The following is a 26,130-nucleotide window of genomic DNA, read 5'->3' as shown; positions in this document are numbered from 1 at the left end:
CTTTGTTGAGTCATTTGCCTCTTAAAGAAACACCCACTAATCTAAGCATTTATCAATAGGTAGTGTGCAGATCCTCCCCACTTTGAGCTGTATTCTTAAACTGATTAATAAATGCATTGTTAGGATTCATCCTGTGGATCTCTCCCCACTTTCCTGCCAAGTCTTGCATACTGGTGTTTCTCCTACAGTTCTTTGTCCTTCTTCCTTTTTGCTACCACTCTCTTCCTGAGTAAGAGTAATCATTGCTTACATGTTATCTATGTGCAAGTAAGAACTGCTGCTTGAGCCCTGGACTGGTATAGCTAAGAACCTATAAGAAATCATCACTCGATATGTTGAACTGGAGCTCATTTTCTTCCCAAAGTTTCTCCCAGGCGCTTCTCTTTTTTAAAATGCCATATACATTTCTCATAGCACCTACAGTATTTTGATTACAGTTAATTGCTTACAGTTTTCTCATTACAAGACTCTAATCTCTTGAGGTCATGGACCATATCTTATCACTTTTTTGGGAGGGGTGCATGCTGGGGATTGAATCTAGAGGTGCTTTGTCGCTAAGCTACATCCCCATCCCTTTTCAATGTTTTATTTTGAGACACTATCTCCTTAAATTGCTGAGACTGACCTGAAACTTGCCATCTTGCCTCAGTCTCCCAAGTGGCCAGGACTATAGGCCTGTGCCACCGTGCCCCACTCATTTCTTACACTTTCAGTTAAAGTGATAATCTGTTACGACCGGTAATGAAAATTACTCAGGGCTGAGTTCCTTTTCCCCAGATATGAAGATTGAACACTTGAGGCAAGTTGAGAAAACACGTTTTATTTAAGGATAGAACAGAGAAAGTCGTCTCCGCAGAGAAGGGGTCCCAAGGTTGGGCATCTGAGGAAGTGGGGGATGTCCTGCTCCTTTTATACATCTTAAAATTTCCTTGTTCTCATTGCCTTTTCTCCCTGCATCCTACGTGTGTGACCCATGACTAGTGACCAAAAGGAGGGCCAAGGGCGGGAATGAAGCGGCCCAGGCAGCAACTGAGCGGCCCCGGGAGGCATTCATTAACAGTCCCTTGTTGGGAGAAACAATCCCCCGAGACAGGTGAGTTTTTGGCCACCCATTCGACTCAGCTTCCATTTTCTGGACCCCACTAATCAGCTCTCTACATTAAGTGCCTTATCTTTGTTCCTACTTCAGTGAGTTGGTTTGTACCTGATGGCTTAGCTTAATTATTAACTACACTCTCTGTCACTCTCGAAAGTGTTTGATTTGACAGATAATTATGGTCATTCTATACATACTACATGCTCTGCAAATGTTTGAAAGAATGAATTAACAAACCTGTTTTCCGTAATTAGCCCCAGGATCTCTATATAGAGATATCCATATATCTCTGTATGAAAATACATAGTTACTCATGATAACATCTTTTCCTCTTTGCTTTACCTGCTGCTTGACTTAATATTGATTCAATTTACCTGGAGAAACAGCACGTGGTCGCCTTTTAAACTCGCTAAATGGTTTCAGAGTTTGCTGTAGCTTGGCTCATGCAGTAATCATCAGAAAAATTTCCTGATGCCAGTCTAGAGTTAAGACTTAATAAAAACCAGACAGCTTTTCAGTGGAGGCTGAGATGCAACAACTGTCTAACTCTAGATCACTCCCCAGGTACGTGTAGATTGTCTCTGCTGGAGCAAATCAGTTTTGTTTTACCCAAAACAAAAATGGTCTTGGTCGGAGTCAACGCCCTTTCTGTTGCGGACCAATCGGAGTCTAGGATCCAGGGCTCCGGCGTTGTCACTTCCGCCCGCTCTTCCTGAACTCTTAGCTTCTCCTGGGGAGTCGGCACCGTGCACAACCGACTCGGACGGCTTCCGCGGCCGGGTCGGCGAGGCGGGAGGGATGAGCACGGCGCGGACGCTGCGGGTGCCGGGCCGTCACGGCTACGCCGCGGAGTTCTCCCCGTACCTGCCGGGCCGCCTGGCCTGCGCCGCTGCGCAGCACTACGGCATCGCGGGTGAGGCCCGGGTGAGGGCGGGCGCCGGTAGAGCGCTGGCTTCTCGGGCTCCTCGGAAAGTGCCTCCGGGGTAGAAGCTGCCGTCAGCCAACGCCAGGGGGCAGCAGAGCACCCTGCCGGCGCTGCTCTCCCCGCCTGCAACGTGTCTGGAGGCGGTCATCTTTGCCAGTTGCAGTGTGGAAGTGGCCTAGTAGCCCAAGCGCAGGTTCCCACGTCCGCACTGTCCGCAGTGCCGCCTGACACACACACACGCACGCACGCACACCCAGGTAGACGCCAGGTGAGGATCGCGGGCTGGACCTGCGTGACCCCTCTGACCCGCCCTACCCGCGCAGCAGCACTTGGGGGACGTCTGTGCCCGCTGACTGGTCCACATTTCCCACGGTCAGCATGCGGCACTGGACGGAAAGAGGCGGGCTGTGCTTTGTGAGAAGGATGCGTCCGAGCTGACGCTTGGCATTTCCTCGCGAATGCCGGCATGAAACGTATCAAGTTTTGTGCTCACCTGTTTTTGTTTCACGGGGAAAGCATACATTGCAAGCAGTTGTTAGAGGCTCAAACCAACGGTGACTGGCTGTGAACCAGATGGGCAGGCATGGTTCCCTTCTCGATTTTGCTTTAATTCATCACCTAGCTATTTACACACCGGAGCAATATAGAGCAAGTCATTGCATAATGTCAGCGACCCATAGTATTTCACATAGTATTTTTTACTTAGGCCTACCGTTGAAAAAATGTGAATTCTAAAACTCAGGGAGATTTGCCTTCATATATATGTGTGTGTGTGTGTGTGTGTGTGTGTGTGTGTGTTTGCGATTTTTTTTTTTTTCCTTGCGGTGCTGGGGATTGAACCCAGGGCCTTGTGCATGCTAGGCCCAGTGTTCTACCACGGAGCCACAGCCCCTTCTTACATTTTTATAACTAGCTCCTAGTGCTAGCACATCATATTTACAATGCTTGTCCACCACTTAGGTTCAAGATTAAGAAGTCTGAAATATTGCTTTAAATCTTTTCCAAAAACTTCTTAAAACGGAGTTGGTATTTTTCTTTTAAATCAACCATGTTTCAATAGAAGAACTTTTTTTCTGCCTTCTGTAAGGCAGAAAAACTTTTTTTTCTGATTTCTGTAAAGATAAATATAACTTTTAAAATATGTTTTTGCTTTGCACAGTGGCATATGCCTGGAATCCCAGTTACTGGAGAGGTTGAGACAGAAGGATTGTAAGTTTGAGACCAACTTGGGCAATTAAGTAGATCCTGTCTCAAAATTTTTTAAAATAATAATGAGGAAGAGCTGGGGATGTAGCTTAGTAATAGAACACCCCTGGGTTCAATCACTAGTACCCAAAGGAAAGAAAATACATTAGTTCTTTAGTAAAATAATTAATTGCTGGTAAATAACTGATGTTATTAATATTGTGACTTTATCACCAAATATTTGATATTTTCACATTCATATTTTGTTTTAGAATCCCATGTTGGGTGTATCTTATATTGGCATGGCAGGGTGATTTAGTACAAGGATCATAGTCATGGGGTTTTTCATCTTTCAGTAACCCCAACTTGGAAGGTTTGTGGACCTGGTGTCTTGACTGGTCAGAGTAGGCATTCAAATCTCTCTTCCCCTTTGTTAGTGCTGTCTGGATTTTAATCAAGGTGAAATGGTAATTTGAATATTTAATGATTGAAGCACAATATGAAAAACATAAATAGCACAATTCTAATCTTTTTTTATATATGGCCCTAATAACTTCAGGAAGAAAACTGGTAGTAAAATCAGGTACTCAGTGTTTGATACTTCCTTGATCTAGATGTTTACCTGGCAGGTTCAACAGCATGACTTTGACTTTCTTGTCTTTAGGCTGTGGAACCCTACTGATATTGGATCACAATGAATCTGGTCTTAGGATTTTTAGAAGGTAAGGTGGCTTTAATTATTAAACTTGTATTCTCAGTCGTATTAAAGCCTGAATAGAATTAGGATTTGAATCTTTTGAACCAACCTTTTTGACCAAGGAGACGTTTTAATTTGCATTGTGAAAGGAACTTTAGCATTTACATAGTATAGAAATTGTTTTTGCCATTAAGTTACTATTATGCCACATTACTTCTAAAACTTACTCTTTTTTATCCATTTATAAATTCTAAAATTTAAACTTAAAAAAATGAGCTAATCAGTATAATCTGTGGCTTTGCCTGTCTTTGCTATCTTAATGCAGTGTAGCTTTACTAATGGCAGGAGGTAATTACCCATCTTGTGGATTATCCTGTGCCTGTCTTCTTTCCATGCTTGTCTTGCCTCTTAGACTGTTGAACTCACTCATACTTACATTAGGGTTAGTCAAAGGTAGAAGGAAAAAAAAGGGAAGTATCTCAGAAAATAATTACCTGTTTCCAGCTCCAGTGAAAAAAAAAAAATTTGGGGGTGTACTGGGGATTGAAACCAGGGGTGCATTACCACTGAGCTACGACCCCAGCCATTGATTGATTTATTGATGATTGATTGACAGGTTCTCACTAAGTTGCTTTTTCTTGCTCAGTTGCTGAGGCTGGCCTTGAATTTGCAGTCCTACCGCCTCAGCCTCATTGGAATTATAGGTGTGCACCATACACCTGACTTAGGTGAAAGATTTATGGGAAAAGTTAAAATTATTACTCTAGATTCATATTTTGATATGCTTGCTGGTTCATCCTATGAGTCACAAAAATTAGAACCCATGTATGGCTGCATACTCTCATATAAATAGTTCCATATTAGCAGTTGTGAGACCTAATTTTAATCCAGCTTTGCAGTTTCTGCCTATGTGACCTGGGCTATTCTAACCTTTCTGAACTTGTTTCCTCTGACAAGTACCTGCTTAACTTATCTCCCATAGTTGTGAAGATCATAAGAGATAAAGTATGTTAAAATATGTGATAAACTGGTGCTGGTGATGTAGCTTAGTGGAAGAGTGATTTCCTAAATATGCACCAGGCCCAGCACTACCACCACCAGAAAAAAAAAAAAAAAAAGTTAAATTAAGGAAAAAAAACCTATAATTTTAAAATAATATTTGTTACTATTTTTATTCAGCTGCCTGTGTAAATTTTTGTTTTCTTTAATTATCCTGGTGTAGCTTTGACTGGAACGATGGCTTATTTGATGTGACCTGGAGTGAGAACAATGAACATGTCCTCGTCACCTGTAGTGGTGATGGCTCGCTGCAGCTCTGGGACACTGCCAAAGCTGCAGGGCCACTACAAGTCTATAAAGAACACACACAAGAGGTAAGAAGGGAATCTCTTTATGCTGATTGTCTTTCTTTCTTAGACTTGGAAATCTGGGGAAATGCTTTCAGGGGACAAGTTTAATGTTTCTTATACATGTTAGATGTTACTTATTATCTGATTATTTAAATGTAAAATTGGCCTAAGGATCTGCAAAAGAAAAGAAAAGGTCAGGTTTCTCATTAGGCAGTAAAAATGCCTCCAGTAGTATACTGTGGGTGACATCATGCCCCCCAGAGAGCCCCATACTTTATGCCAATAAGGATATGTTTTCCATGTAGTGCCTTAAGATAGCAGTAGGCAGGCTTTTCACAAAATCATCACAAGATTATCTTTAGGCTTCATTAAGATTCCTGAGGCTTTTCAGAATATATTTGAGCAACAACACCAAATACTGACTATGAGGCAGAGTGTACTAAAGAAAATTTAAATGTAAATCCTATCTGATTTGTGTGTCTAGATTTTCTGTGTATGCATGTGTGGCATAGGCAATAGTTGGGGCTTTAGTCATACTAAAATACATATATATTCTTAAGAAATAAGATGGTAAAGACATACTTTTTTAAATGTTTTAAAATTTTCCTTTGATAGCAATAGATCCTTTAGGTGACAACTTGCAAATTTACTTTTAAGTTTGTATCAACCATAGTGTCTGTCCCATAGTAGGTTATCAATAAATGCTTATTAGATGTAAGACTATTAGTCTTTTGTGAGAAGAGATTGGTTATGGGAAGGTTCCAAATATCAGTTTTATTACTGTTTTATGAGAAACGATTGGTTATGTGAGGCTTCCAAATATCATTTTATAGTTGTGGCTATTGAAAATTAACATTTAAAAATTTTTTTCATTTTGTCCATGGAAATAACTAAAACATTTATTAGATATGGTTTTTCAATAACAGTAATGTGAAAATTGGAATTATCAATTCTAAGAGCACTGAAGTCTAAATTTTAAAAAGTAGGCTAGGTATTAGGGGACAAAAAGTGAAGGAAGACAGGTGCTATTCAGTATCTCTCTTTGTAAAATGTTGCTTACATTTAACTACTCTATTTTTATTTTATTGCTTTTGTGTAATAGTGAAATCCCCTTAAGCACCTTAGGGCACAGCTTGGGGTGGGGAGTAGAAAAATAATTTATGAAAAGCTTTTACTCACAGAATTTAGATAATGTTTTCTTTTTCTTTTCTTTTTTTTTTTTTTGCCAGTATTTTCCTAGTAAATTCATGAAAGTAGGAAATACTTTCACTCCTTCTGCATTAAAATAGAAAAGCAAACAGTACCAGCAGTAGTGCCTTAATTATTGGTATATAATAAAAACACATCACCAATGGGTTTTCTTTATCATATATTTTAAATACCAATAGGCATTTCAATTTATATTTATAAATTGTCTAATCTGTTTTAGATAACTGAATGTAAGTTTTGAGTCCATTGAAATAATTGCTTTCAATTTGAAATATTTGTAGAAAATTAATATTTCTAAGATTAGCACTGAAAATAGTGAAAATTTTTAGTAACTATTATATTATGAAGGTTGTTTGAATATATAGTTGTAAATTACCATGTTTATAGAGAATCACAAAATATGAAGACATCTGTGTTAAAGGAAGAATTTGTTTGAGGATGTTCAATGAAAGAATTCCCACAGTGCATCATGTACAAAATTCAGACATTTTTTGGTACCTTCATGAGTTTTACCATCTTCTTATACCATTTATATTATAAATAATGTTTTTGTTTTCTTCCTTTTTATAATATTTTTTTCTCTCAGAAGTTCTTTTTACTTAATTTTTGGTTGCTTTTTTATTGCCTCTCTGTATAAACAAGATAGATCATAAAATAATACACCTAGTTACATAAAATAGGACATGTTGATTTGATATTTTTCTTTAAATCAACTTTAAATTGTTACTTCATTTATTCTTTTAACAGTAATATTCGTGAAGCCATAGGATTGCTAGCTAGTTTACATGTGCATTTATATACAGTAAATAGAAAACATTATAGTATATTTTTAATGTATGTTAAAATAAATGTATAGTGAATAAAATGTATGCACTAGTTAAAAATCATTTCTTGTATAACCAGTGGTGTAACACTGTATATTTCCTGGGAAACACTGTTCTAGAATATCCCTGATGGGTGATCATTCAGTCTTTACTCATCTCGGTAGAAATGAATTTCACTATATTCAGGAGTAACTTATTATTTGAGTTTTAGGTTACTTTAAAGGTTAGAAAATTGCTTTTCTTATGCCCGAATATACCACTGCTAGCCCCCAGCATTGTTTCACATGCCTTTATCTGAAGTGGTGAGACCAAGTTCACTTCTTCTTTTCTAGGAGAAGCCTTAAAAATAGCCATTATGCTCTCTTTAGTCTTCTCTCTTCCAAACTGCATTTGTCCAATTTCTTTAACCTGTCCTCCAATTACATGTCTCTACATCTTCCACACTCCTGGAAACCCTCCTTTGGTACTCTTCTGTTTTTCACTGTCTCTTTTAATGTAGTCTACTTAATTTATTCCAGAAATGTGATGATCAGTGCTGTGCTGTATAAGACTTTTCCACCATATTCTTGAGCTTCTGGTTCTAATAATATTCCCTGAAATGGTTGTATATCTTTCTCAGCTGTGTCATAGTGGTGGGTTGCTTTGAATTCACTAGTAAAGCACCTTGATCTTTGTTGTTTGAACTACTTTTAAACAGAATCACATCATTCTATAATTAACTTGCTTTTTGAACTGGAAATGTAGTTTGTTTTATGTCTTTTTTTTTTTTTTTAACAACTTATTCTAGATTGTCCCTATTCATTTTCTTTTCAAATGTAATTTTGGTAAGCATTTGTATCATTTAGGGTGACTTGTAATAAGTAAAGTCCAACTAAAAGTAGCTTCTACAATTAGATGTTGTTGTTATTATTATTATTATTATCATTATTTTATTGTATTAATTTGCTTGGTTATGTGAAATAATTAACTAAGATAACCTTTTTAGGTGTCTGTTAGAGCACCAACCCCACTTCTTGTTACTGATTTCTGCCTTAGTTCAGGATGCTATAGCAAGGTATCATAGACTGAGTGGGTTATCAACAGAAATTTGTCATAGTTCTGGAGACTGGGAGTCCAAGATTAAGATGCCATCATGGTCAGTTTCTGGTGAGAACCCACTTCCAGATTCCAGACCATTTTCTCACATTGAATATTCACATGGTGGAAGGAAGGTGTACAAGCTCTTGGGAGTCCCTTTTATAAAGTCAATAATCCATTCTTGGGAACTTCATCCTTGTGACCTAATTACCTCCCAAAGGCCCTACTTCCTGCTGTCATCACATTGGTAGTTAGAATTTCAACAAATGAATTTTGGGAGAACAGATTCAGTCCATTGAATATACCGGGTGCTAAGAAACACTTAAAAGAATTTTGGGTCAAATGAATGCTTTGAGGAGCTCATAAATATTGTTGATAAATTAGTAAATGAATGAGTGTAGACAATTTCAATATTTTTCACTGGTATGTTCAGGGTAGCTATGTTATAAAATAGAGTAGCAAAAGTGGGCCATCTTCTCCTATGGAAGGATGAACAGCATGGTTGCTGTCAACCTTGGGTGTGAGTCCTAGCTCTGTAATTTATCAGCTCAGTGACCTTGGGTGAGTTACTTTTTCTCAGCCCGTTTCTTCATTTGTAAATTAAGCGTCATAGTAGTTTGTATCAGGGTCATTGTGAGTGCTTGGTCTAGAGCTAGCAGTGAATAAATATGAGCTATTACCATTTGCTGTTATAACTGCATTAGAAAATGTAAAATGTGTTATAAATTCTCGGTTTACCTATTTGGCTACTTGATTGCTTGTGAGAAATGCCGTACCATCAATTTTCGTATCTTTAGAGGAATCACAAAGGAGAAATCTAACAGATATATTTTAGACCTTGAAGAATGAAACTCTTGGTGATTTGAAAAGAAAGAAAAATATTATCTATGTGTACAACTTCTAAAGTTAGCATTGAAGCAGAAATCGGATTCTTCTCCCTATTGTTTAACTGGTGTTTGTTGAGGCCATTATTACTTTTGAGCCCCCAAAATGCCTGTGCTTAGATTACTTCTGAATATATACCAGAAGTGGAAGAATAAAAAAAAATTTAAAGTTCAGTAAGAAGGAGAAAAAATGAATGTAAACTCCCCTCCCTTTCCTTTCCCTTCCCTTCCTTCTCTGATTCAATATTGCTAATCGTGAGTTATGGTGACTTTAAAGATGATTTAGAATCAAACCAGGCATGATGGCACAGGCCCAGCTCCTTGTGAGGCTGTGGCAGGAGGATTTAAAGGTTGAGGCCAGCCTGGGTGACTTAAGAACGTCTCAAAATAAAAAATAAAATGCACATGGGGTATAGCTCAGTGTAGTATGCCCTGGGCTCAATCCCCAGTACACACCCCCCAAAAATGGGTGCAGAATCAATTTAATATTTATTTCATCTTTTAATTTCCAATATACTTATTGTAATTTAAAAAAATAGTTAAAATTTGTTCTTATTGTTAAATATCAAGGCTTATTAATTTGCTGAATTTTTATAAGATATGTGATTCATTACAGATTTTGAGTATAACTTGTGAAAATTTACTTAGAACTAAACATGAAACTCTTAGTATCCTAGTGTGGAGAAAATATATTTAATTATACATTTTATAGTAATGGTGCACCATGTGGTTAAAATCTTGTTTCCTTTAAAAAATGAATCAGTTATTCACATTAGTAATGATAGGTGCTGAGAAGTCTATAATGATGGGTACCAGTAAAATTATTAATATAGAATGACAACTATTTATACATTTAACACCACTGTGATCCATTTAGATATATATTTACATTTAAAACTGCACAACAGATTTGTTGTCTAAAAGGAATTTTTTTCTTCCCCTCCCCTCCCCTTTCCTTTCCTTTTTTTCCTTTTCCTCCTCTCCCCTCCCCTCTCCTCCCCTCTTCTTCCTTTGTTTTCTTTTTTAAAAAAACAATTGAAACAGTTGGAGGAAAGAATTAGACTCAGTATACTTCTGTAAGGCCCCCAAAAAAGGAAACCCCAACTCTGTCCCATGGATGGACGGCAACCCCAATCAACCGCAGGAGGCGTCACTTGATGCAAACCGCAAGAGGTGTTTATTCCAGCGCGCTGGGACCCAACTCCAGGAGTCCCCTAGCAGAAAATCTTGTAGGTTTATAAAGGCAGAAACCACACATCGGGAGGGGTCACATGAAAGGGAAAAGGGGAACAAAGCTGCCGGGAAATTTCAAGGGGGGTCTGGGTTTGCTGACAACATACAACATGTTTCACAATGTTTTACAACAGGGCGTAGATTCTGGTCAATAGTTTCTGGTAATCATTCTGTTTGATCACTATCTGGCTATCTGGCTCAATTTACCCTTTTATTCTCTGTTTGGGGCTGTTTCTTGGAACAGCTTTAAGGGCTTTGTTCCCATTCTTGGGAGGGTGACCTTAGGGAGTTGAGATGACTGGGAGGGTGACCTCAGACAGCTTAAAAAAATGTCCATTCTTTCACTTCCTTTTTCATATTTAGTCACATTCAGCCATTTATTTTACAGTAGGTTACTGCAGTAATATGTCATTATGGTTTGAAATAGTAGTTTAAAACTTTTGCATATGTGGAAGAAAATAGTTTCTAGTTAGGTGTCAGTTGAATCAATTCTCTTAATTTGGATTTTACTGCCAATAGGATGTAATATTTATATTAGTCAGCTTTTTGTTGCTATGACCAAAATACCTGACGAGAACAGTTTAGAGGAGGAACTGTTTATTTTGGCTCATGGTTTCAGAGGTTCAGTCTGTTATTGGCTGACTCCATTGCTCTTGGCTGAAGGTGAGGCAGAGCACTATGGCAGAAGGGCATGGTGGGAGAGTGCAGCTCTGCTTCTGTCTTCCAAGAAGCAGAGAGAGTGGGGGAGGGTTTGCAGGGAAGATGAACCATTCCAGGGCACATCCCCAGTGACCTACCTCTTCCAGCTATGCCCTACCTGTGTACTACCCATTTGGCTCATTCATAATAGGATGGATCGATCAGCTTATAACTCTCATAACAGCTCTCATAACTCTCAGGTTACAATTCTCTGAACATTCCTGCTTTAACAGATGCTTTGGGGGGATACCTTGATCCAATCTATAACAATATCAGTTGTCACTTTTCAATTCTATTATATTTTAAAAGCATGGCCCAAAGGGAAAATGACATCTGATGAAGATGAGCATCTGTGTAAGTTAAGGTCTGTGAAAGCACCTGACACATTCAGGCAACCTCAAGTCCTTTGGTCTAACTGGAGCTTAGAGTGTGTAGTGGCATGATGGGAGAGGAAGGAAGGAAGGGAGGGAGGGAGGGAGGTAGGGAAGGTCATTTCCTGATGGACCTCTCGTGCCTGGCTAGCAGGGTTGCAGTTTATGCCATGAAAATTCAAGAGAATGATGATTGTATAGATTTTGGGCCACACATGGATGAATAAGGAAAACCTTTAATAAGGGGAGTGATTTGCTTTACCTTGCAAAATCATTATTCATAGTCATCTATCTCACCTCAAAGCTTTCTAAAATTTTTTGAAAAAGAGAAAATGATAGTTTTAAATAGATGGAAACTGTAATTTAATGTATTCAAGTAGAGAAAAACTTTCATGCATGATTACTGCTACAGTGTCTGTCATCGCTCTCATTTACTCAGTGTAGGTGTCAACAATACACCTGTCTCCCAAGCAAGTTAGTGAGTGAACCATAGATGGGAATTGGAACCCCATATCTCCTATTTTAGAATCTATTAAGAAACATATGTAGGAGAATTATGCAATCTTATTTCATAATTTGAAATCATGAAACTAGGAATTATTTTTAGTTTTGCTGCAAGCTCATATGAAATGGATTTGCAGAACTTTTTAAAAATGTAGAATTTTTTGTAAGACAGCAATATAAGAATATATATTTTTATTGTTTACATTATTATAAACATGTATTATGTTTTATATGTGTACACTTCAAAAAGAAATAATGGCAAGATAATGAAAAAACTGAAAAAAACTAATAAGACTTTTAAAGGGAGTGGGAAAGAAAGCAGGGGAGTGAGGACTGTAAGCACAAATGACCAAAGCAGGAAGCAGACCTTGGATCAGCAAGCTCTTTATTCAGCTGCAGAGTCAATTGGTCAAATACCTGATGTGGCTCATTTTGTGAAGGGATGGGTACAAATGGCAGTGAGCTGAAGCAAGGGTCTGGGTTTGTAGGCTTGATTTAAGGTGGGACAGGAGTGTGGATGGGGAATTTCCTGGGGTTTATTGTATTGGGGTCAGCTGACACATTAGGGTGGGGGTCAGGAGGCCGTCAGGTACAAGTTCCTTTTGTGTTCCTTCCCTCTTGCCAAGGCCTGGGCTTTTAAATGACAAAAGCTTCAATTTTACCCCAGACAAGGTGGGTGAGGGAACGCTGCAGATAGGAGAAATGTCCTTGGACTTATTCTGCATATTCTTCAAGGACAAAGATGAATATAAGGTTTCTCCATAGTTTTGAGCTAGGATCATGTTATCGATTTCTATAATTAAGAATTACAATCTGAATCAGAAAGAAAAAATCAGTGCTAAAAATTGAAAAGAAACAAATTAATATTGTCCTCTGTCAAATGGCACCATGATCAGGTACTGAAATAATGATTTTAAGTGACTTTAGAAACATTGTGTTAGGACTGAGATTGTGGCTCAGTGGTAGTGTATTTACTTAGCATGCATGAGCCCCTGGGTTTGATCCTCAGCACCACATAAAATAAAGGTATTGTGTCCACCTACAACTAAAAAATATGTGTGTGTGTGTGCGTGTGTGTGTGTGTGTTTGTGTCTGTGTGTATATGTATACACAGACATACACACACATAGTATTGTTCATCCCTAATGGAATATGTTTGATAAACAGTAAGAATTGGAAAGAACTTTTAAGCTACATTTAGAAAAATCAGTACTGTTATTTGAAACTCTCATGTATATCACAGGATAAAGCTTAACAGTGATTAAGTCATCAGAAACCAAAATTTTTAATGTAATAGAGAAGAGACATGGGTATATAGGGTAAGTAGAAACGCTTAATCTTAAAATTGGATAGAAAAATATGCATTCATGTTTTATTTTTCTCAAAAAATACATATGTTCTAGTTCTTTGCACTGTAAGCACTTAGCAGTAATGCCAGGTCAGTAGCAGTGAATATCCTTAGTGCCTAGATTTTGGCTTCTAAATCCTATTTCCTACTAAAAGGAAATCTTTGGAGAAATCATTTATTCTCAGACTAGGTGGGAAATACACAAGATGAACCTAAGGCATGTTCTTGTGAAAGCAAGAATATTATGAGAGGCAATTAGCTACATGTTCAGGGTTCAGAAGAAACGAAGTGGTTTCATTAACCAAAGATGGGACATTGGATTACAGCAATGAATTGAAGCATTGGAAATGCACACACTCTCTTATATATGTATTTTCACTCATACATGAAATTATGATTATTAAAAAAAGAATTGATCATTAAAAATTAATATGATAAACAAGTCTTTATTCTGAAAACTGATGAAGGTAAAGGAACAAGGCACTTATCTTGCCTTTTCTGTGTGCATTTTATTGTGGAATAATAAAAAATTGATTAAAAAATTTTATAACAGAATATTAGCTAATATATATGCAGAAGGAATAACAGAATTAGAAAATCACCATTTAGTAGCCCCTAATGAAATAATGACTGTAGGCGAGGGTCATCCATGGATGTTAAAATCATTAATTTAAGTTTGAAACAGTCTCTGAACAATCTAGGATCACTAGAAGTGGGTCAATCAGAAATTATATGCCTCCTAATATAATAGGAAGCTAAAAAACATTGAACAGAATCTGATTAAGTCTCCAGATCTAACTTCCAAATTAAGGAAATAGGAAGGTTAGAGGAAGAAGTTAAATACCACCATGAGGAAACAATTAGCCAAATCCAGAATGTAGGACAGGACCAGTAACTTGTTTTTTTCAGCAAGTAAATACCATAGGAATTTTACTCATAAGCAAAGTGGAGGAAGGAGGGTTGCCCTAGATTAAAAGAAACTTAGGAGACATAATAACTAAGTGTAAATAATGTGCCTTATTTGGGTACTGATTCAAATAAACCAGCTGTTAAAGAAAAGCAATTTTTTGACAACCAGGGAGATAAGAATATATATATGTTGAGTGTTAGCTGATATTGGGGGCTGTTGTTATTCTTGATAGGGGTGAAAATACATAAAATTAATAACTATGTAAAAATAAATCCTTATCTGCTGAAGTACTTATGAGTAAAAAGGTTTGATGCTAAAATACTCAAGCAGCCAGTCAATCTGTCAGTAATGGGACAGATGAAATAAGATGGGCAAAAAAAATGTTTATAATCACAGAAAATGTGTAATAGGTACCTGGGGGTTTATTATACTATTCTCTATAGTTTTATTCGTGCTTTAAAATTTTCATAATGAAAAATTATCTTTAAATTAAAAGTTTTACATTTAAAGAAATATGTAGCCCTTTCTAATTGCTTAGCAATTAAAAGTCAGTATCGCTTTCCCTTGCATTGATACAGATAAGTAAAATTTATGGGCATAGTTTTTATTTGATGGTTTTTAATTAAATAGACCAACTTAAAAAGGGCATTATTTTACAGTAGATTAAAAATGAGCTCTTTGGGAATTAGTTTCAGTAATAAAATTTGTCCTCTCAAACTAGTTATGCTGAAGTTCAGATTTCATAGAGGAGCACAAAATATTGTTCAGTGTTTTTAAATTTTTTTCTTTTTCCATTTTCTCAAACGTTTTCACTACAGCTAAGAGTAATTTCACAAGATAGGCATTTAGAGGACCCTGCTTTTAAAACATAAAGTCCAGGACTACATATTTCTCTTCCTTTTTATATTTAATTTGACCATTTGCAATGTCCACTCTGAGGGAATAAAGGAGGAAATAATTTTCAGGTGGAGAGGCCAGAGGAGTAGGATGAGAGGCAAAGGAAGAGGATGGACGGGCTGTGGGCCTGCAGCAGTCAGTGGCCGTTGTGCTAAGATCAGGGGGAAGATGTTGTAGATTAAAAAAAAAAAAAGTTGTGAAATATTTCATACATTTAAATATATGTAAAATGTAAAAAATGGTATATTGAAAACTTGCATATTCACAATCTAGCTTAAGAAATAAAACATTACCTGCCCCATGGAAGTCCCCCGACTTCTGATCCCTCTTCTCCCTCCTTTTTTCCTTCCTTCTTCCCAGGAGTAACCACTAACCTCAATTTTCTATTTATGTTTTCTTTTTAGCTTTACTACCTATGTATGCATTCCTAAGTCATGCATAGTTTTGCATGATTTTGACCTTGGGTAATGTGAATCAACATGAATGAATCTCATATAATGTTCAGTGAAGATAAGTTCAGAAGACCCATAGTATGAAACCCTTGAAAAGCTTTGTACAGGGGAATGATGTTTATACATTGTTTTTTTCTTCTGTTCTTTTTTTTTTTCCAGGGCTAGACAAGCACCCTACCACTGATCCCAGCCCTTTTTTATTTTATTTTGAGACAGGATGTTGCTCAATTGCCCAGGCTGGGTTTGAATTTGTGATTCTCCTGGGATAACAAGTAGCTGGGATTACAGGCATGTGCCATCATACTTGTCTTAATATTGTTATTATTATTATTTTTATAGTTTTTTTAATGCAGTGTGGGTAATGGATTGTAAGTGAACAAGAATAGATGGGAAAAGCAGTTAAAGGATGGGTTGTAACCTCTTTCAAGAGATTATGTACAGGGCTGGGGAGATAGCTCAGTAGGTAGAGTGCTTGCCTTGCAAGCATGAAGGCCTTGGGTTCAATCCCCAGCACTGGGAAAAAAAAAAAGAAAAAAAAGATTACATACAGACTCTTTTTTTTTTTGGTACTCGGAATTAAACCCAGAATTGCTTTACCACTGAGCTGTAGCCCCAGCTTTTTTTATTTTCAATTTTGAGACAGTGTCTCACCAAGTTGCTGAGGCTGTCCTTGAACTTGCCATTCTTCTGCCTCATTCTCCAAAGTCACCAGGATTACAGTTGTGCTACACCTCACCCAGCAACATGTGCACAGTTAACCCTGATCTTTTAAGAGGTTATCGCTCCTAACTCTTTGTCCTTGCTGTTCCTCTGATATGGCAGATTTGTCCCCTACTTAGTCTTTCCTAGTTCTCTCTACCTGAAGCCCTTCCTCCAGATTTGTAGAGTTGAGTCTTTTATTACACAGAAGTCTCTGCTTAGAGAGGTCATTCCTGATTATTTTATTGAGAAGTGACCCCTGCCCCTGTTACTGTTTTCTAGTTTCCTTATTTTATTTTTCTTAGTAGCTTTTTAAAATTACAACCTGAAATTACACATTTCTTTATTTATAGGTATCTTCTGCTTAAATATAATATCAGTGAGATCAGTCTTACCTAACATTGTAACTACCCCCTTCCTTGTGCTTTATACATAGTAAATGCTTAATAAATGTTGAATAGATGAGTGAATTGACTCAGTTGGGATAACAAAATTCAGTCATCTTTTTATCTGTCTCCTCAAATATCTTTCTGGCTGTGAACTTATTCAAAATCTGAAGTTAATGTCCAAACTATGTTTATACTAGACATTTCCCCTTGGCTATTTTGCCGTCACTTCAAACTCAGTATATATAAAATTATACATTTGTGTCCATCTTCTGGTGTTCCACTTTTGTTAATGCCACCATCACTTATAGTTGATAAAACCTTGGTGTTATCATACTTTCACTAACTCTAATCCCTAGGGCGCCGTTTATGTCTGGGGGCATCTGTGGTCACTTTTCACTTCTGCTTTCTGCTTCTGACATTTTAGCCAGCCCTGAAAGCCCTACTTGAATCTTTTCTTCTGGGCATCAAACTGAATTTTCCATCTCACGCCCCTCTTGTACTTATGTCTGTAGTTCTTTAATTTTTAAGCATGATCTCCCAGCCTGTTGGTTCCTTTACTATGTCCTAATACTTTAAACATAGTACAATAAATGAGGTATTTATTGATTTGAGTTGCCTATGTGTCGCCGCCCGCGGTACCAATTCCGCGGATGTTTGTTACCGCCTGCAGCAACAATCTCGCGGGTATTATCGGAGGTGGACTGGAAACGAACTACTTCTACTATCTTTATCTGGTGGGCTGCTTTTTTGCTTATTTTGCTTGTTCCCTAGCTTATAGAGGAGTTTCAGAGGAAGAGAGAGAGGAAGAAAAGGCTTTGCTTATCGGAGAGGCTACACTTTCAGAGATGCTACTTCTTCTTAAAGTTCTGCTGCCTCTTCTTAAAGGTGCATCCTACATCCTGTGTCCCAAAGATGCGTGCTGGAAGTGCATGCTAAAGGCATGTCTATGGTGCATTCTGCGTACTGCGATCTGTGATCTGTGATCTGCCATCTGCCTTCTGTGATCTATCAGAGGTGCTGCTTATCCTTGGTGCTTCCTATAGGTGTGGGCCTTATATACCTAAGGCAGCCAGTCAGCTTAGGATTAGCACAATTGAGGCACGCCCCTCGGTACCAATCAAGAAAGAATGAGGAATATCTGTTGACTACTAGCACAAAAGAGACATTAACTAATCAGGCAAAAGTAGATCATGCCGTGTTAACACTAACTATGCGCCACCTCTTGGCTCAACGCCAGCCGCCATCTTAGGGTTACCCAAACATGTCTTCTGCACCTATGTTTCCTTATTATACCATTTTAACCTCACCACTATGTAAGTCCTGTCCTTAGTTTTGTTCTAGAGACCTAACCGTTGCCACTTTGTGACAGATGGGCAGCAACACTGCCATCAGCATAGTTTTCTTCTTTTCTGTTCTGCTAAGGCTGGGTTCTCTCTGAGCTGATGGAGGTGCCTGCAGTGTTAGAGAGGAGAAGCCCTAAGGTGTTGACTCCGGCATCACACTGGAGGTGTGTGGAGGCAGTGGGGTCTGAGCTGACGATGTTAGTCTTTAGCTCAGAGTTCACCCTACTGTACTTTGCAACAATGTAGGCAGTGAAGGTAAATTTGTTTTAACCAACAATTGCTGAGTGCCTTTTAATGTGTTGAATATAATGTACTCAAAAGTCAGTGGTTTTGCTCATGAGGTGTCTCCAAAATCTAGAAGGTATGGCAGTTATCTAACACTTTTAGTAAATATGACAAATGCTGGATTAAAAGTAGGTACAAACTGCTGGTAGAGTGCACAAAAAGGAGCATCTGATTCACTTAGGGGCTTGTCAGGGGGGATTTTAGTTCATAAAGGAGGTAATGGGGCCACATCTTGACAGATAAGTGGAAATTCAAAAGTGGACAGGGGCTTTAAGTTCTTAGCTCTGTGAAGAATTCACAAACAAAATGGAATCAATCTGGGCCTAAGGAAAGCTCCAGTGAGGGTGATACCAGTAAGGGCATGCTCCTGTCCACTCAGCAGAGTAACTGAGAAGTTCTGACTCAATGGTCCCCTAAAGCAGCTTGTTCTACATAGCCTAGCATAGCAATTAAGAGTAGACTTTGCAGTTTGGCTGACCAGATTCAGATTTCATCTCTGTACCAAGCTTTAGGAACTTGGACGAGTAGCTTAGCTTGTCTGGACCTTAGCAAATAGTATCTACTTCATAGAAGTGAAGACTAAATGGGATATAAAACCAGGTGTTGTGAGCATATGACACACAGAGCTTAATAAAGATTTTGTTGTTATTAAAGTTCATTGTTCACCATTTGTGTACAATGAATCAAAATGCAGTCTGTAAAAATAAAATAAAAAAGAAGTTCATTGTTGTTACTTTTGACTTTTCACTTCAACTTAGCACAGGAGTTGACTAACTGGTAGGCTAGAGCCAAACCCTTCCCTATGCTTGATTTGTAAATAAAGTTTTATTGAAACAGCCACATACAATCATTGATAATGACTACTGTTGTGTGCTGCTTGGGCTGGGTTTGGTACTTGTGACAGTGTGACTGGGTAGCTAGAAAATCTAAAATATTTACCATATGGCCCCTTAATAGAGGAAATTTAGAGGATAAAGTCAAATTCTGAAGCTTTCAAGATCTTCAGCAATTGTTTCCAAATCCTTTTTTCTATCTGCAACTAACAGATGTCCAACAGCTCTTGACTTTTGCTGTCCCTTGTGTGTACTTCACAAGTGCTTCCTTTAGTGTTCAAAGTGCCCTTCTCTCTTGCATGAATATGGGCAGCAGGTAGGCCAGGACTAGGGTAGGGGAAATAAGACACTCACTTGGCTACCCCCAAATTTGGTTATCAAGAGAAATGATCTGTTAATGCAGTGTTTTTAAAATAAAAAATTATGCAAAAAATTCATGATAAACAAAATGTAAAATTTTCTTTTCCTTTTTTTCTGGAGCCTTAATAATTTATTTTAAAAAATTTAAAACTTTATCAGGTATAATTGACAAAAATTATATATATTTAAAGCATACAGTGTAGTATTTTGATGTAAGTATATCTTATATAATCATTCTCACCAACAAAACAATTAACTTATCACCTGACATAGTTACTATTTTGTGGGTATGTGTGGTGAGAGCATTAAGGATTATTCCAATGACAGATTTCAAGCATACATTATATTATTAATTGTAGTTACCATGCTGTATGTTGGGTATCTAAAACTTACTCATCTTATAACTGAAAGTTTGTATCCTTTGACATCTCCTCATCTCTCCATGTCCATACACCTCCCCACCACCCACTGCTCCCAGGTCCTGGCAACCACCATCCTATTATGTTTCCCTTACTTTTAAGATTTCATGTCTAAGTGACAAAACATTCAGATTGTAAAGGCAGGATTGGCATTACTGATTTTTTTTTTCCCCCTTCAGGCTCTAACAGGGCTCAGTGTAGCACTGAGGAGCAGACAGCAAGTAACCCTTTCTTAAATCACAGTAAACCCCATACACTTGTATTTCCTATGTATATGTGGAAATTGAGTTTTAAAATTTAAAATAACCTCTAACTGGTCATATTTAATGACATATACTTAGGTACACGTGAGGAATACTTTCATAAAATATAATTATGCACATATGTAGGTTTCGAATAGTTTCACTGAGAGAAGTGAAAGATAATAGTGGCAGGGATAATAAAGCTGTTCAACCAAGAGACCTGAAAGGATCACTTGGTTTCTATAAGCTTTTCTTTTTTTTAAAGAAAGGCCAGATAGGGATAATAATCGAATTTTAATGCTTTCTGATAAACATTGTCCAGGCAAGCTTTTTTAGATGAGTAACTTTCTAATCGGCTTTGACATTTCTTCATGGTGCTGCAAACAGTGATTTGTTGGTAGGTTTAAAAATATATGTAATTTGTTTTAGTGAAAAAGGTTTGGAAGTATCCTGTAGAATTATATTAAGGGCAGTTGGAGCCTATCTACAAGGAATATGCATGGAGGTATGGACAGAATTACCTTTCCATTTCTCAAACGTCATGTTGAGATGGCTAGGACTTTATTTGATGTTTTAATAAAGTAAATTAGTTGTTCTTGCTAGTTATCATTGTTGTAGAGATAAAATGTAATATTCAACTTAATATTGTTATGCTTTCTAAACCCATTAAAATGTTTTTAGGTGTATAGTGTTGATTGGAGCCAACCAGAGGTGAACAGCTTGTGGTGTCTGGCTCATGGGATCAGACTGTCAAAGTGGTATGTCAGCATTGCTATATTTAAAAACAAATACTCTGTTCTCCAGAGCTTCAGCTGAATTTTTTTCTTTTCCAAAATATTCTTCTGTAACTTAAGAATTGAACAATTTTCTTTTCAGAAGATATATTAGAACATTAGAACTTAAAATTTTCTAGTCTTTTGGCTGTAAACTAATAATTTACTTAGCATTGATTATTTTGGCCCCTTAAGACCATCTTGCTTGATATAAATTAGATCTTAAATCCTTGAGATACATATATATGTGTATTGTATGTGCATATGTAAATATATATGGTATGTCGTACATGTAGTATATATAAAAGCATACATTTGAATTTATCTCTGTTAAATAATTAATCTATTCATTTATTTGTAGTGGGATCCAACTGTTGGAAAGTCTCTGTGCACCTTTAGGGGCCATGAAAGTGTCATTTATAGCACAATCTGGTCTCCTCACATTCCCGGTTGTTTTGCTTCAGCTTCAGGTAAATAAATCTGAATTTACCAAGAGCTTTACTTGCAGTGAGGGTGGCCTTGTTTTTCCCCATTAGGTGGCACTGTGTACCCTAGATTCAGAGAAAACTGGGAGTGTTACTGTTCTTTTGTGCTCTTAAGACCTTTCATTCTTTATCAACCTCTTGACAAGAATTAGCTGAGACCCAAATTACTTTCCAATGAATCTAATTCTTAAAGGATATCTCCTAGAGGACAGATTTGTGGATGGTAATGTCATAACTGAGATAAATATATTTGAAAGAGAAGATCTTTTTTTGTTTTAGAGCACTGTTGAACCTGTGAGATGCAGGGGATGGGATGGGGGGCTGTCAAGGAGGGGTTGAGTTTGAAGCCAAAAAGTCTGGTCTTAAGAACAGAAAATTGTGTCCTTGACTTGATAACCAAAGGGCATTATAGTAAATCAAAGCATCTGGGGAAGACTAAATAGAAGAAATCTTGAAATAGAGCACAGGTGGGCAAACTGCTACCCTCATGTCAAAATGACTCTCTGACAGTTTTTTGTAAATAAAGTTTTGTGGGAGCACAACCACGTCCATTCATGTGGACGTTGCCTCTGCCTGCTTTCCACACTGTAGTAGCAGAATTGACTAGTTACAGAAACCTAATGGCTCTCAAAGCCAAAAATGTTTACTGTGTAGCCCTTTACAGAAAGTGTTTGCTGCTTCCCTGCTATAAAGTCTGAGGGGAGGTAAAGAATTGGAAGCTTTTATGCACAGATAATTAGAGGAGGAGAGAAGACAATAGCTAGAGAAGGAAATAGTGTACTTTTAGCATTATCTCCTTATTTAATTATCCAGCATCCAAAGATAGGCAATAACTAGGTAGGATAAGTGTTCCTTTCTTGATAATAAACTATGTCAGTGCCCTGAGTTGTTGAATTATGTTGAGTGGTTTTAGTCAGCTTTTAGGTGCTATGACCATACTACCTAACAACAACGACAAAAACTTAGAGAAGGAAAAGTTTATTTTGACTCATTGTTCCAGAGGTTTAATCCATGGTCAATTGTTCTGTGCCCAAGGTGAAGCAGAACATCATAGTGGAAAGGCATGGGGGAGGGAAGGTGCTTACCTCCAGGTGGGCAGGAGACAGAGAGGAGCAGAAGGGAAGAAGGGGCTGCAGGGAAAATGAACACTTTCTAGGGCATACCCCCATGACCTGCCTCCTCCAGCAAACCTCACCTGCCTACAGTTTACTCCCCAGGTCCATTCAAACTAGGATGGACTGAGTAGGTTACAGTTCTCACCTCCAGACATTCCTGCATTAACACAGGAGCTTTGGGGGACACCTCATATCCAGACCCATAACGAGTGGTTTCCATAGGAAATATAATGACGCAGAAATCCTTTTCATAAATTAATTTTATTTTTTGAATTTTAAAATTAAAAATAACCAAATTTCTGTGAATTCTGTAAGTATTAAGTTGAAGACACTCAGATGGAAACTTGGAGGTAAATTCTATGCAAACAAATATATCCATTTGGATTATGCAATTTTTTGAGATCCTAATAGTGAATAATGGTGATATCTATGTATGGAGCCATAGTTAATTTAAGAAACATTTTGTTCTTTGATGAAATGGACATTATTTTCTAAAAGGAAGAGCAGTTTACCTGTCAACTTATGAAATTAACACCACTTTTAAGAATTTCTAAGTTGTCCGAGTCATAGCCTTTTTGTCCATAAGCTGAATTAAATCTTTTCCAAAATATCAAGTCTTTTGGGATGAGACCAGTAGTATATTGTTCCTACTTACATTTCCTTTTCTAGGGTTGAGTTCTTCTTTGATCTTTTATTTTTCTGTGGCACAGCTAATCATAGGCTGGGTGTATATCAAGTAAACATCAATATTAATGTATTTAATTTTAATTCATTAACTGCTTACCCTGTGTCTATAACTTGAGTTAATTAGCCTTTATGCTTTTAATTTAATGTAAATGATGTTTCATGCATGTAATCAGAGCTATGAGATGACCATAGTTTAGTTCAATAGTTCTAATTTTACATTTTATGTATTTTTTTTTACCATCACTGAGAAGCTCTGACAGAGTGTTAAGTTGAATTAATATTCTTCCAAGGATGTTAATTTGATTAATGTTCACATAATTTTTTAGGGGAGGAATGTCCTTTGGCCTTTTACATATTGTTTCAAAGGGGTCATTTCAAACTCTAGATGAAATTGGTGACATAGAAAATTTCCACCTTCATAAATGAACTGAATAATGTTTCCCTTCCAGTGAAAGCGAAGGCGTGTCTGCTGGGAGCTCTAATTGGCAGCATTCACAGTGAATTAAATTTAATAATAAGTATAATTTTATATATTTGGAAAAGTATCAGTAAGTAAAACTTAAACTACTGATAGAGTTTAAAAATTATTCTATCTTGCTGTAATTGGCATATGCAATTTTGTTTATGTTAACATTTAAGGTTCTAAAATTGCCTTCATATGTTTTTGGATGCTGGAGATTGAACATGCTAATTAAGCCCACGTTCTACCACAAGGCTTCACCTGAACTCCACCTTTATTTGTTTTTAACCATTGTTCTTTTTATGCCTTGATCAAATGTAAAATCTGGTGACAAAATCATGAATGAATACAGATGCATTTATTTAAACATCTGCAGAATGGTGTGTATTAAACCTTTATTTGGACTGAGTCATACATATCTCCCTTCCCTTTTACACTGGCTTTTGTGAAACATGACTCTGGAGATTGCTCATAGAATATTCAGTGTATGAGACTGATAGCAGAAAAAGATTAATTGTAGAATGAGCAGTATAATCTCAGTACTTAACTTTTTAAATTATTTATACAGGGAAAATGGGTAATATGTAAAAATGGTCTCTCATAGAAACATCTGTTTAATTATATTAGCTTCTTGTGTTATGTTAGAAATATAAATAGTGGTCATGTTATCCAGGACTTCTTTAGTTCAAAGTGAAAAATATTCTGACCCAAACTACATTAGGAAGAAGATGATTTTTTTTTTTTTTTTTTTCCTGACATAGGTGAAAATTGTAGAATTAACTCTGGCTTTAAAGGCTGGGTAGATGTGAGTATCTACCTCTGTTGATTGGTTTTGGTATCAGGTACCATGTGTTGGCAAGATAGCAGAAGCTCAACCCCTACATCCTTTCTAGCTTCTGTCCAGTAGGAAGATTCCCTCGTAGACATTCAAAGTTTTATTTTCTCTCATTGGTTCTCACGGGTTTATGTGGATGTCTCTGAACCAGTCACTGTGCCCAAGAAAGGGGATGAAATGTTTTGACTGACTTAGGTCTGGTTTAGCCCCTGCAGGTGGGAACACAAAATGGGAGAAGGCAATACCTAAACTACCTGTGCTGAGGATGGAGAGAGTGAATCTGATTCGGTAAAAGTAGGTAGGTAGATTCTAGAAGGCCAGTATTCATTAAATTGGCTGTAAATGTTAGGCTTAAATGTCCATGTTAGAGGGCATTTAATGAACTAAAGCACTGAACCTGTTAGCTCTCAAATATGTTCCTTAGCAACAATAAAACCTTAATTTCTTTCCCTATGAAATTGGATACAGTGAAGCTGTTTAGAATTTTGAAAACTCATTGGAAGTTTGATTAATTGAACATTTGCCATTTTCTTGACATAGTCCTTCATGATGGTTTTCCAAATAGTAGCCTGTTTCATAAATTTGAAAAGATCTAAGATTCTTTTCTACTCTGCAGAACTTTTGTAAGGAGTTGCAGTGTAATAAAAAGTAGACTCTTACCATGTCATAGTCGTTCCAAGAGAGGCAAGAAAATTGCTCACCAAGCCATGTACGATGTATCAGCAGGCGAATAAACTACTTAGCAGATTTTTTTTTGCTTGTCTTGTGTTCATACATTTCCTATAGCATTTGTATATTCTTTTATGTAACTGGATACCTTTCACAGCCAAAGACTAAAATATTTTTGATGGTTATTACATAAGATATGGGAGAAACCTATCCTATTAGAGTTTTAAAAACAGATCCAAGGTTCATTTTGATTGTTGAGAGGGACTTTGTCAGGTAGTCAGATATTTATTGAACTGTCACTGTTTACTAGGCATAGGAGATTAAAGTGAGGGAAAAAATAGAGCTCCTGTCCTCCTAGAGCATATTGTCCAGTGAGAAAGAGAGATCTAAGAAAAAACTAGAAGCACGTGATGGTAAGGGTTGTGGAATTCTTTGCAGGAGAGGCACAGTGATTAAGTACATGAACTTTGGAGCTGGACTGTCTTGGATCAAGTTCTGTGTTCTCCACTATTTGTGTGACTTTGGTCAGGCTGCTTGACCTCTGTCTCTCCATTATTTCTAAAATAAGGTTGATAGTAATATCTTATCATGACTCTGGAAATGATACCTCATGAGTTCCTGGAATTCTGTGGAAACATTATTAAATACCTGAGTTTATCAAATTGTTTGGTCAGGATGCTTCCCTGAGGAAAGTGTCTAAGCTGCTACCTGTAACCACCTCTTGTTAGGAGATGAGGGGCAGGAGGCAGAGGGATGGGATGTGGAGAGAACAGAGCACATTTGCAGAGCATCAGAATGGCCTTTGGAGTGCATACGTGCTGCAGGAATGAAACAGCCAGTGCTTATCTGAGGATGAGAACTCTGAGAACGGGCTGA

The 26,130-nt window shown here is 37.3% G+C and overlaps 1 protein-coding gene across 2 annotated transcripts in view; it reads left to right on the top strand.

Annotated features, from left to right (window-relative positions):
- The first annotated feature begins 1,801 nt into the window (after window positions 1–1,801).
- The window catches only part of PEX7 (peroxisomal biogenesis factor 7), a 90,103-nt gene continuing 65,774 nt past the window's right edge, over window positions 1,802–26,130 (top strand). The window contains exons 1-4 of one of the 2 annotated variants that reach the window (XM_079148468.1): window positions 1,808–2,009; window positions 3,871–3,928; window positions 5,126–5,276; window positions 21,365–21,473. In XM_079148468.1, the coding sequence (XP_079004594.1) occupies window positions 1,895–2,009; window positions 3,871–3,928; window positions 5,126–5,276; window positions 21,365–21,473 (433 nt within the window). In that variant the 5' untranslated portion in view covers window positions 1,808–1,894. Of the gene's footprint in view, window positions 2,010–3,870; window positions 3,929–5,125; window positions 5,277–21,364; window positions 21,474–26,130 lie in introns of both variants that reach the window. The other variant, XM_079148467.1, reaches the window with a different exon arrangement.

This window comes from Sciurus vulgaris (assembly GCF_902686455.1).
Source record: "Sciurus vulgaris genome assembly, chromosome: 7".
NCBI lineage: Eukaryota > Metazoa > Chordata > Mammalia > Rodentia > Sciuridae > Sciurus > Sciurus vulgaris.
Note: the sequence above shows the minus strand (reverse complement) of the source record. Positions and strands in the feature narration are given on the sequence as shown.